General features: G+C 46.5%; 1 protein-coding gene across 1 annotated transcript; it reads right to left on the reverse strand.

The window, feature by feature from the left end:
* Positions 1 to 1,922: 1,922 nt before the first annotated feature.
* PRKRIP1 (PRKR interacting protein 1) lies at positions 1,923 to 10,610 on the reverse strand. Its single transcript, XM_075771540.1, has 6 exons — positions 10,452 to 10,610; positions 9,207 to 9,285; positions 7,679 to 7,779; positions 6,821 to 6,906; positions 4,962 to 5,029; positions 1,923 to 2,656 (listed from the first exon to the last, which is right to left on the reverse strand). The coding sequence occupies exons 1-6, from the start codon at positions 10,569 to 10,571 to the stop codon at positions 2,541 to 2,543; spliced, it is 570 nt and encodes a 189-aa protein (XP_075627655.1). The 5' UTR covers positions 10,572 to 10,610; the 3' UTR covers positions 1,923 to 2,540.
* Positions 10,611 to 13,393: the final 2,783 nt, after the last annotated feature.

Consider the following 13,393-nt stretch of genomic DNA (forward strand, 5'->3'; position numbering starts at 1 on the left):
AGACAAATACATTTGTTATCCTGAGTATGGTTTTCACCTCCGAGATTACGAATACCTCTGCTTGGTCACAGCACTAACACTGCTGTCTCTCAGGGTCCCACGCTTGTACGGACACATGCAGAAATGGAACAGCAGCAAACTTTAGCCCCTGAAGATTAGTCTCCATCAGAGAAAGGAGAGGGACTCCTCTAGAAAAAAATCCAGAGCAAGAACTTAATGTAAGCAGGTCAAAGTCCTTGGCAGTTTAAAGCCTTTACATTATTACTGCTTTTGTGGTGCCATATTTGGAATAGGAAGCAATTGTAGAATTGCTCCTGATTTTACTACTCATGGGAGCACTTCCCTTTGTCTACTCTATGGACGATGTTTTCCCCATTTTGAGGTCACAGAGTACTTGTATTTTGTCTTAAGGAAGAAACATCCCTTCAAACGCTCACTCTGAAGTGCCTTTGTATTCTGGAAGACATAGTACCGATACAAACCACCACAACACGGCATAGTATTTTTCCCAATTCATAGCAACACCTACCAAGTACAGCTCCTACTGCTACATTCAGCCACCCCAGCAAGAAAGACTGTAAGGCAGATACCACCTTCAGCAACACATTCTCTTTGCTTTTTATGGATTTCACCTACAAACTTAGCATTCCTAGAAAATAAAGAGTATGAATAATTCAGCATGGGTAACAGTGGCGTCGTAAGGAGGCAGGATGAGGCCACGCAACCTGAATTCGTTTCGTTCACAAACTCAAGTCCATCTTCCCCATGAGTGAGGTAAGCATGTCCTCATGCAGCAACATCTGCTCTACTTAATGCAAAACAGCACTTATTTATTCAGCTCAAAAGCCTGACAAGCTCAGAGGCCCAACAGTGTTTATTTGTGAGACTCTTCTTCTCCATCCGCAAAAGCTAAGAAACATCACAAACATGAGTTTTTATGGCTCATCCTACAACACAGACGTATCAACGGGGTTTACCTGCCCTAAGGGGGATTCAAGTGAAGCAATTCTCATAACTCATCTCTCCACAGGGAAAATGCCAAGGCCTGCAGAACACCCTTTCTGCATCTTAAGCGCCAGAGCATGAAATGCTGTCACAACTTACTCTGAAGCACCTGCCTCTACGGAGACTAAGCAGAAAACAATTCCATGCAGATGTCTAACCAGGGGGGTGGTGGGAATACGGACCTTGCAGCTCCAAAGTTATCCAGCTCTAAAGTCTTTGGGAACGTACAGGGAACTAAATACAAACCTCACTTATCACATCTGCTTCCCCGCTGCCACAGTAATACCACCAAGAAGCCATTACATAAAGCCAGCTCAGACAAAATGCAGGATTTCCGGCAGCACTGTGCAAAGGCTAAATCTGAAAAGATAAGATTCTCCCTTTTTATTTTTGCTTTAAATAATTTGGCATTAACAAAGGCTTGAGAAGAAGTAGCAGCACATTCTGGATGCTGAGGTCCTGGGATGAGCGTGTCTAAAAGATAGCAGGCACTTCTAATTAAAGATACATTGAAAAGACAACCACCAAAGTTACAAATGAACCCACTACTGCATATGCTTTTCATTCAAGCTCTGATAAGTAATTATATATATGGATTCCTACCAGGGAACCCAAAGTTCAAAGCAGAGAGCTCAAGCAGAGAGAAAGGCAAGTGTCATTGCATGAAGCTGAATGCAAGCAAAACCATTCCGTTCCAAGCCTTTCTGCCACAGGATTCAGAGGCTTTACAGACATAATCTTTTGGAAAACACATTGTTCCAATCCAAAAGCAAAAAGTAAATGAAATGCAGCTAACACCTTTTTCTACATTTTCTTGTGCACCACATCACTTGGTCTCTTTGTCCCTTCCTGCAGCACTGCAAGCATCTCTTTATTTTACTGAAATCCTCTTAAAAAAAAAAAAAAAGACAGAACAATCCAACACATCCACTTTATTAATTTAAAAAACATGGAAGAAAAGTAATAGGGAAAGTTTTAGCAATAAAAAAGGGATCCTGCTTAAAAATCTATAGAACTTGTCTAGCAACATAAACTGATTTCTTTGGGTTAGAGATGACCCCATACAAAACCCCAAATTCAGAACACTCACAGTGCAGGAGGGTCTGGCTACAGACCACTTTTCTACTTTAGGTTGAACTCTTCCCTTAGATTCATGTATCCCACTGCTACCAGCTTTGACATGAATACATAGCCCTCACAGTAAGATTTTCCTTAAATGGTAATGGATATGTTTTAGCTTTCAGGCAGAAAACCACTCTGGGCCATGTTAGAAAGAACTCTAGGGTCACAGAGTCTTATGGCTGACTCTTTAGAGCAAGCTTAGAGCAGACTGCACAGCAGTTATACAAGCAATTAAGAAAAAATCTCTTATTTGGCATTTCTCTATCAGTATCTCTTGGGCCTGTGACGTGAAGGTCATTCACCGTTAAGCGGATATAACGTACGCCAATGGGTTCTGCTTGGCTGAGATGAAAGACTTTCATGCTCCTGAATATAAAGCAATGAACAGTGTTTCCAGCTGTCCCTGAAAGGCCTCATCCTCTTCCCATCACAAAACTTGGCTCTTCAGCATCATCTTCCTTCTCTTCCTCCTCCTTGCTATCCTCTTCATCATCCTCGCTGCTGACTCGCTCTTGAGATTGATCAGGTTCTAAAACCACAAACAGTATGAATTGATACCATATTCCCACATGTCTTCCTTGTTAAGTATTTCACAACGAAAGTGTCTCAGGTGCTATGCAAATGGGTCACGCTAATTAGTACGGATAGATAACATATTCCCACGTGTCTTCCTTGTTAAATATCTCACAACAAAGTAGTCCCAGATACCAAGGAAACATGTATCAGGTTATATTAATTCTACCAAGCGGTGTAGAGCTCGGAGTATCAAATTCTCCCTTGGAGAAATATTCCCTTACCTCCATTACCACTGTGCCAAGTCCATCATTAAACAACATCTCCTATGTAACACTATTTCAAACCGAGGTAGTCAAACACTGAGGTGACAGATTATCTCATTCCCAACCTCACCTCTGCATGTTGCCATGACCTTTGCGGTATCACAGAGTACTGTTAAAGAATGTAGGCACTGGGAAGCCACGGGCAAGACTCAGTGTATTTCTACATCTATCCAAGTTTACAGAAACTCCACAAGTTGCCACAAACTTTTACAGACTGTTTGGTCTAATGCAAGGACAGGAACTCGTTAAGGTACGTGTAAGATTAACAAGGGTCACAGAAAACCTGTAAAGCCTGCTAAAAGACCAGAAAACATCTACTAGAAATTAAATAACGGATAATGCAAATTAGGTATGGTATAAAGTGGGACCTAAATCTAATAGCCATTCTTCTGCTTCCAGTAGCTCTTGTGCCTTTACTGTTTCTCAGACCAAATCACAGCTCACGCTCTGACCAGTTACACGTAGGATTTAGGATTAGCGGTCTGTTGCCACCGCGTGGTGAAGTTCTGTACTTTCATTTCTTATTAGGGGTCTGTTCAATAATACAACTTTAACAGCTGACCTTATTTAGCGCCAACCTTTATTCTCAGTGTTTTTACTACTGCCAAGGTGAAAGATGGTAACTCAGAGGTTTTATTTATTCATTCAAAAAGGAAGAGAAATGCTTGCCTGCCACATCCAACAAATAAATTTCAATTAATTTAGAAAAAAAACCCTCTCAGATCTCAACCCAGGGCACACAAAACTAGAAGAAGACAAGCCTGTTCTCCGTAGACTCAGATGGCTATCAGTGGCTTCTATCGCCACTGATTTTTTTTTTTTAATAGAGAACTACATACTGTAAAGAGCTAAGAACTGTTCTAAAGACAGGGGAGTTTGGATTCTGCCTTCCAGAAGATGATTTCCTTGTGCTGAACAAACCCACTCCAGCCCAACAATCGTACACAGCAGGCCCATACCACAGTGTCAGTCTCTGATCCAGCTCCCCTCTCTCCCTAAAGGGATGGGTATTCACTCAAAGGGAACCAAAGTACATTGACTCACACTTAAATTCTCCTCCCAGTCACAATTCATAAACTTAAAAAAAAACCCCAAAAATGAACCAAAGCAAAACACCAAAAAACCCCAGTGTGCCACATTCATTTGCTGTCACAAGTAAAATTAACCTAATGATTAATTTGTCTTCCCATGTTTATATGAGAGGCTGGCAATGGTTCAGCTGAAACAAATCCATTTCTGAAAAGCAAAGTAGAAATAAGGTGGAATTGTCAGATAAGTCACTGTTCTAGCTGAATTAACAGGAACTGTTGTAACTTTAAGACTGGCTGCAGAGTTAGCGTGCTAATCCAAAGGACAACTATTTGAAAGAGTAAGCTGAAATACGCTCACTGAAAGGAAGCAACAAGAATTCAAAAGTTTGAGCAAACAGTTACACTGACATCGCTGAACATTAATTTTCAAGAGCGCAGGAAAACAGAGGCAGTCGTGATTTTCACATTTATTTCTATGTGAAACCAGAGTCATGTGGAACAGATGGCACCAAGGTGGCTCAATTTCTTACACACAAAACCATAACTCAGTTTCTTGCTGTCCAAACTGTGTATTTTTTCCACCTGTTTTCCCATACGCATTCAAGATATACTTTAAAAAAAGAACAGCCTTTCACAATACTGCCTTTTTTAGCAGAAGATTTTCTAAAACTGCAGTTTGTCAGAGTAGCTGGGGCAAAACTTCCACAATCAACAAACTCAGATTCCAATGTCCGAAATTTCCCCTAATAAAGGCAAAATATTCACAAACAGCCAAGTTATTTATAAGATTAAATCTCAACATAGACAGCTTTCAGAGAGGACTTTTGAAACATTAGCTAAAATAACAAGCCTAAGGCTCACTCTTCCTCTCCATATTTCAAGAATGCTTGGGGAATAAACCCTTCTAGGTTTCAATTACGGAATAGAACTAAGTCTTGAGAAGAGAAACCTAAATTTCACTGACCTTTTTCCTGCTTCTTTTGTTCCAGTTTATTTTTCTTAGCTTGCAGTTTCTTCTCTTTTAACTTCTGGCTATAAAGCAAAGAAGAGAAGACTTTTATGCAAATCCAATATTGTAACACTTCTGCATACTCATATCCTGATAAAGGACATGCTACAGACATCTTGTCTTGGAAAAGCAGACTTCAGAAGAGAAACTCAATTTGAATTTGGCCTCAACTGAAAATTCAGCAAGAACAAACTTAGACACATGATCAACAGAAACTTTTCTATTTTGTTTTTAGTCTGATAGAAATAATAAAAAAAAAAAGTCTTCCCTGACGCCACTGCAACCAAAACTATGATATACAAAACTCTCCAAGAACACAGAAGGAACAAAAAGAAAACTGCCCCTACATTTTAGCTACCTAGCCTAATAAACAAAAAGAGAAAATGGTGTCAAAACCCAGATTGCTGGAACTGAACACTGGGGGGAAAAAAAAAGTCATCATCAGTAATACATATTTTAATTGAAAAAAAAAAAAATGCAGTATGCTTTGTCCTTCATCGCTATGTAACATTGGGGGTAAGAGGGAACGTGAGTTCTGTTTGCCTAGCAAAGGTAACCAGGCAGTCCAATGGCAGACACAGGGCAGAGCAGTCTGGGATTCATGCTCCTCTCTCAACACCACAGACGAATTCTCTTGAAACAGAGTGCCAAGTACTGTGCCTGTTAACTCAGGACAGAAGAGAAAGGGTGGTGAAGGAAGTTAGAGGGGCTTCTGCAGGGGAAAGCCGCTTGGTACCTACACCATTAGACTACAGAAGGGGCACAAGGAATTGTTAGAGTGTTTAGGCAGCATTTGCTGTTTGAACAGTTGCTCTCCATCTCAGCCGGGAAAAGCCAGCGGGCCAGATCTGACTTGCCGGCCATCTGTTGGACCACACTAAATTAAAGCTGGCAACAGCGTCTGTGTTGTGCACTTTTGTGCTAATATGCCAGTGAGTCACTTTGCACAGGCCTTTCAGCAGCAACTCTCAGCTACAAGATGCAAACCCTCCATTCTCAAAGAAGCAAGAGAGAGGCTGCTCAGGCCAGACCCTCTGAAAGAGCTGAGCCATGATACTCTGCTATTTCTGAAAGGTATGGTGGACACAGACTGTGGAATTTAAATTCTTGTATCACTGCATTACAATGCTCAGACTACTTCTTGAGAGCATCAATCTTCTAACTGTTTCACTTTGTCTAAAGCCTAAGAGAAAGATGGATTAATATTGTTTTAATTTTTCCATCTAACTTGCCAGACTTGACCTGCCAGACATTTCAATGAGGTAGGTAGAAGCAGATTTTAACAATACCGCACCCATCAGTGGCCTTTTCAGTATTCAGACTGAACTGGACTAGTAACACTGACAGTGTGCAGAGGACAGCATCAGGCACCACCACGCTCTGCTAGTCCGAATCCATATGCGTACCCATTAAGCAGCACCCATTTTTGCACTTAAGCTGCTCAGTGCCAGCTGCTTCAGATATTTATTTAAGCCAGATGTACACATAAACCTTTCCTGACATTGTTATAACAAATACGCAGCAAGGCATGTCGCAGTGGACACCACTGTGTCAGCAAAAGCTGCTCAACCAGTCAAAAGTTATCCTGCTAGCGATGGCACGGAAAATAAACCATGCCAGCAAAGCCTGTCAAGTTTACAGCCACCTTTAGAAACCAAACAATGACATTAACAAAATTAATTTCCACAGCTAGAGTTCTCAGCTGATTGATGTAGACACACAATGATAGTATTTATCCAAAACATGCAGCTACAGATGAGGCACATGGCTTGAGGGTTTCCATGTCAAGCCTCCTGGGAAAAATCTGCCCTTACCGCTTCCTTCTGCGTTTTGCTGTTTGTTCTTCTGCAATCATCTTATTCCTCTCCAGTTTCTTCTGGAATTCCTCATCTAGTCTTTGCTGTAATTGATCACATGTCATACTTTGGTCACAATCTAAATTAAAATACTTCTTTTTAAAAGTCATGTCCTTTTAGGGAGAAGTCTTTTAGCAAAATACAGAAGGGAGCTTTACCAGATTTTGTCTGGCTAGTTCTTTATACAAAAGAATATCCCATGTTCCTAGGGATGACTTCCGTACACACAGCATTTTTAACCTGCAGCCTTAGCCAAACATTGAAACCTTTAGAGGGAGGAATCCTCACCAAAACAGACAAGGGAGATTTGGCTTCTGCCCTAAAGGATGTTTCAGTAAAAACAAGAGAATAATTTGAGACACAACCATTAACATACAGATCAAAGGACTCCTCTTGGCTGAGAGAGACTGTAATGACAACAGTCTCTGAAAGAGCCACTATTCTGCTCTACCAAGAGTTAAGAGAGAGAGATCCGGACTCTGTGCACAAGCACTTGCTTTGATTCTGTCTGTGCAAGACAGTGATATTAGGGATTTCTAGTTTTTAAAGCATTTTCAATCTAACCTGAGAAGACAACCATTCACGTGCAGTTTCACTGTGTGCTAGGACGCCAGCGAACAGAGAAGATGGAGCATGTCTGACACAAAGCACCGAATTTTTCAATACTGACAGACACCACATACCACATATTCCTACAGTTTTCCTCTGATAAGGGGTGGTTTGGAACTGAATTATGTGTGCATGATTTTAAAAGAAAAAAAATGCAACAAACACCAAATACTTTGAGGAGAGGGGAAATTATAGAGTCCTGCTGACCTTCTCAGCCATAGCATCCATGAAATCTTGCCTCTGGTACTCTCGCCGACGAAGATGCCGGTACACATGAAACTCTCCACTTCCAGCTCCAGCACTGGAACCTGCAATAAAAAAAGGGTTAGTCTGCTAGAAAATAATATATACTAGATGCTCATAAATGACTACAGCTAGATCCTGAGGGACAGGACACACAAAAAGGCACTGCAAGATGAAAAATCTACTAACAACACACAGAGTGTGTCACCATTTTATATAAGCTCAAATCGCTCACAATCAAAAGACAAAGTGAGCTGCAAAACCATACGCTTACGGTTCACTGCAGTTTCTGCTGGTCAATTACTTTCCTAGAGAGAATCAAATCTTAGCTGGACATTGAGGCAGCAAAAGAACTAGAGATCAAATGCACACCCCACTTTCTTCTAGGCAGAGGTGAGCTAAAGCATCCTACTGAGGCTGCTTCTCACTAATTTTCAGCATAAAGGTCAATGGAAAGATGATAAAGCCCATCATATTATACTTCCCCATGCAAGACAGATACCACTGACAGTTTTTGACCATTTCTTCATAAATGAAATCCCTATAGCTCTCTCTTCCTGGCATCAGCCTGCATGTCAAAGTCTCACAGGAGCTTTCAACATCGCGCTCCATTCTCTTCCTGTGTCTCCTGAGCCATTTCTCAATGCAAAGCACACAAATACATGCCTCAAAAACAACACCTAGTAATTAAAACATGGCAGCTGGGACTGCAATAGGGGTGCTTTTGATACCAGCAGAATCCCAGCATGTCAGGTGCTCCCAGAAAAACAAGACAGTTCAACTCAAGCACACAGCAAAGCTATTTGAAAAAGCCATGAGGGAATTACAATAAGCAGAACAGTTTATTCAGAAGTGTATAACAGCTTTAGTCTAAGATCAATTATTCTGAAGTAAGACCAAGTCATCCTCTAGAAAGGATCATTAATAAGGATGAAGGTCCCAAAGAAAGACAGAACTTCTACATGCACATACTACAACTACTAAATTTAATCCCTGCAGGTAAAAGTAAAGTGTAAGCAAAACACTTGGGTCGGGTTCCTTGCACAGCTGCCAGCTCCCCACCTGACCACATACAATCATATCCACTGCACATGTCTGCTTCTCTCTGCCTGAAATTCAAACTCAAAGGAGTCAAAACAGGGACTTCAAAAGTTTCCAGAGCACTCTCAGATCCACAGAGAGGACAGATTTACTTACACCTTGTCATCACTACAGCAGCAGCTTATTTCATGGCACACAGTCTACATGCTGGAGTGCCACAGGCATTGTTCACTTTGCATTCTGACAAGCAGCAGCAAAGTGGAACCCAAGAATAAAAAAAAAAAAACAAAAACAACAAACCTTGAAAAAGCAACTCTTGAAGCACATTTCATACCTTTTTACTCCAGCAAAATGAGCAACAACAGAAAATTGTCTCTGGCCTTTTCTGTTAAACACTTTTCTGAGTTTAATGTAGCTGACCCTACAGTTATCTGAAGAATAGTATCTTTACCCATGACATCTCTAACAAACTCCGGGGGAGGTCGTGGTGCCCATTCATTCAGTTTTTCAGGAATTGGTACAGTCTTTTCCTGCAAGAACAAACCAACCAGTCATCAGTATCTTCTAGGAGCAAAGTCTGCAATTTTAACACATTGTTGAAAGGTGGAATATGTCTGACAACAGCCTCTTCCATCAGCTGACAGATCTCAGAAGCAGCACAGTAATTTCCTCACGCACAGAGATCAGAAGCAGGCAGAAAAGGAGAATCAGAAGGTATCCTCTTTCCCTCACATTCAGGCCTGCAGGTCAACATACCCCAGAAGGATTAGGAGTATGTGTGCTTCTTTTCAGTATGGAAACTAGAAGGAAGCAAGCCAGCACCTCCAAGCACTCGCAGAAAATGAGTACACTCCCACTACCTAGCCTGGGAAGCGATGCAAGGCATTTGTGCACCTTCCATGCCAGATCTATGCAGGACAGGGAAGAGCAGGGAAAGGAGAACACAAGGTGCAAGGTCAGAGGAAGAACACAGCACAGGGACATCTCAGCCTCCTCCAGCACACACACAGGAGACACAGTCTCCACCCAGCAAACACCTCCTCCGGACAAGGATCGAAACACACAGTTAGAGGAACCAGGGTCGTGCTCCCCCCACCATTAAAAGCAGCAGGCAGAAGAAAGACCAGCTGGCAGAGCACTGAGGGGCCAATCCTCCCCCTGGGTCCCCAAAGAAGGGTCTCTCCCCTCACGGCACCCCAGAAAAGATGGGTCCCTCTCCCCTCACGGACACCCGGTGTGTGTGGGGGGCATCGGCCTCTCTCCCCTCACAGACCCAGGCAGGGGGGAGGAGGAGGTGGTGTCGGTCCTTCTCCCCTCACGGACCCGGGACGGAGGGGGATGGAGGTCAGTCCCTCTCCCCTCACAGAGCCCGGGGGTGGCGGGGTTCGGTCCCTCTCCCCTCAAGGACCCGGGGAGCAGGAAGCGTGGGGGGTGCCGGTCCGTCTCCCTTCAAGGAACCGGGAAGGAGGAAGGGTGGGTTCGGCCCCTCTCCCCTCACAGAGCCCGGGGGAGGGGAGGGGAGTGGAGGGCGGTGGTGAGGGGGTGTCGGTCCCTCTCCCCTCACGGAAGCGGGGAGGAGGAAGGGAAGGTCGGTCCCTCTCCCCTCACGGACCCCGGGGCGGGGGGGTCGGGTCTCCCTCTCCCCTCACGGACCCGCCGTCCCGGGCAGGGGCAGAGGCCCGGCAGGTGCCCTCACCGGGTTCCTCATGAGCCGCTCGAGGCGGAGGCGCTGCTCCTCGGCGGCGCTCCGCGGGATGACGAGCGGCTGCGGCTCCTTGCGGGGCCGGGGCGGCCGCGGGGCCGAGGGTGCCGCCATGCTCCAGCCGCCACCGCGCCCCGCCCCCGCCGCGACGTCACGCCGCGCGACGCGCCCGGCCTGCGGGGCTGCCGCGGCCTGTCATGGCGGCGGGGCCCGGGCCGCCGAGGCCGAGCCGCGCAGTGAGGGGAACGCGCAGTGTATAACCCACCCCCGTGGGGAAACGGGGGCGTCTGGCGGGCCTGCCAGGCCCCCGGGGCACGGCCGAGGGCCGTCGGGCGGAAGCAGGCAAGCGACGCCCGTCAGCCGTGTGCCCCGGCGGCCGAGGGTGGCGCCGGGCTCCGGTGCGGCCTTGCTGAGGGCTGAAGTCGGCCCCTGCGTCGCTTCTCCCAGGTGCCAGCTGTAGCTGTGGGGACCCGCTTCCCCCGAAACCTGCGTTTGCTGGAGCTCTGATGTACCCCGTGCCCCCAAGCATGTTCTCCGGGCTGCAGCCTGTTCCCCCCCCCGGGCCCGTTAGCGAGGCAGCTCTGGCACCTGCCGCGCTCTGGCCAAGCTCCGGGCTCAGCCCTGACAGCAGAACCCTGAGGAGGGTGAAAGTTAAGTGCGTTTCGCACTGGCATCCTCAGCCCTGCCAAATCCCTTCCCCGTGACGGCGTAAGCGATACGGGACTTCCTAGTGCCTCCCCGGCAGGCTGCCTGCACCATCTGTTCGTGTCACTTTGGTAATTAACCGGCGCTGCCTGCATCGCCTGCAGGCTTTGTCCACTGACAGTGATGAACGGCAGCGTGATTCCCCACGGCGCGGCCTCGCCGAGCGCTGGGGGAGGCGGGCAGGTAGTGGGGGGGACACTGCACCGTCTGTATTCATATTCACATCTGGGCTTTGCAGGAACGGTGTCTGGACCAGCTGAGGGCTCATACACCCAGATCCACGCTTGTCTGATGGGGACGGAGGAAGCCACGAGTGGGGAAGAGGAGTTGGAACTGGCTGTGAGACAGGCTTCCTCTGCAAGCCAAATACCTTGTCAAGCTGCTGTGGCCCTACAGAAATGGCATGGCATGTGCTCGGGCTGTGCGTGCGTCAGAGAATTAGCTACTAAAGGTCAGCTGCAATGGAAGAGGGGCATAAGCCTTTGTGTAGTTTATGGAGATAAGCTGGAGCAGTGAATTTGGGCTCCAGGTTTCAGACAGCTTCGTGCTGTGCATGCGGAGAGGGTGACAGAAAGGGGAACAGAGAAGTTGGGAATGGTTCCTTCTGAGATTTATGGGTCATTTGTATGACCTGAATTTATTAAGCCCTCATGCTCTTCCCCCTTCCGTGAAGAAAATCGGAGCTGATCCTCAGGTTCATTCCTGTGTTTACAAAAGACTTTTCAACCTCTACTGAGGTTGCTATGGAAATCGCACTAGTTTATGCCTCGTGTTTGTCTTACCAACCTGATTTGTAAAAGAATGGTGTGAATTTAGGGTTGGCAGAGTTCCCAGCTGGCCGCGCTGGCCCTGAAAGGCATCCTTGCAGCCGCAGCCTTGGCTGGAGCAATGCAAACAGCTTCTCCCACACTGTCTCCCAGCTCACAGGCTCCTGTGCCCATGGCTCTCCCAGCCTTGGGTCCTCAGAAAACAGATACTGCCAGCCTGTACTCGGCCCCTACCACGGAGACACCAGCTCCTCTTGCAGAGGCCGGGCAGGTACGTGCCCCCATCCCCTCTCAGCCACTGCGGAACGGCTTTTAGAAGCAGAGTTGCTGCTTCTAAATCGATTGAGTTTCCCCTCCCCTCCGCTGAGTCCTGAGCACAACACAGGCCAGTTTAACCCACTAGCCTGTAAGGTGTCACCCTGTTTCTTCCTCCTTGCTGCCATGGCCACCTCTCCAAAACACAGCCTCCAAAAGCAGGGTTGCGAGTGAGGAGCTGTCAGGTCTTAGCGCTCTCATGCCAGTCCCCACGAGAGGAAGGCAGAACAGCAGCCGTGCCTGCAGACATTGTGACAGCCCAAGGGCTGCAGGGAGAAACTGGGCAGCTCGATTCTCTTGCCCAAAGCGTGACTTGCACCAGCGACAACTCACAGCCCTGGGAAACAACAGGCAGTTGCCTGTCATCCAGCAGAGCCCACACAAACAGCGTGGGAGAAGAGACCTGGGAGCATCTCACTCTCAAACTACACATCTAGGGAATTAGTGCAGACTCTTGATGTGTTATGCACGTGTTACTTTTAAGATGTATCTGGGGAGAGGGGATAAGACTGTTACCTGAGTCATAAAAAAAATAGGAAGTATTTCATCATGCCATTAAAAAACGCAAAGCCCACAAAATCAGAGTGCTGGGCTGGGATCTGGACAGAACTGAGCTTACTGGGGATTTGCATTAGAACAGGGAAGTGTTGTCATGGTTCAGCACAAACTAAACACAAAATTCAGCTCCCTGAGCTGTATCAAAGCAGCTCATTTGTGTTTCAGAGCAAAGGCATACTGAGGAGTTTTCCTACCCAAAGGATCCTTCTGGAAGCACCATAACCCTTTGCTGAGGAAAACCCTGCGTGTCAGGCAGGCAGGAGCAGCCACGGACAGCTCAAACGCCCGTGTGAAACATGGAAGGCTATGCTGCTGAAATCCTGTCACCATTTTGCCTTCTTTGTACAATCTGCCAGGGTGTAGCTCAGCGCCAGCTCCCCACAGACCAGTCCTGCTTCGTGCCTGGGCAGAGGGCTCCGCTGGCACGGCACAGCCCACGCGCTGAGGCTGCTTTCCCCTCATTTCGCTACCAGATCTCTGTGTTTGATGCAAAGGGCTGCTGCATCCTGCCCCTGCCCTCCAAGGAACCCTGTGAAAGGAGAGCAAAGCACGTTTTCCAGCAAGACTAATGGCATAATTAGTCAATTTGCT

This window comes from Balearica regulorum, chromosome 19, assembly GCF_011004875.1.
Source record: "Balearica regulorum gibbericeps isolate bBalReg1 chromosome 19, bBalReg1.pri, whole genome shotgun sequence".
Lineage (NCBI taxonomy): Eukaryota > Metazoa > Chordata > Aves > Gruiformes > Gruidae > Balearica > Balearica regulorum.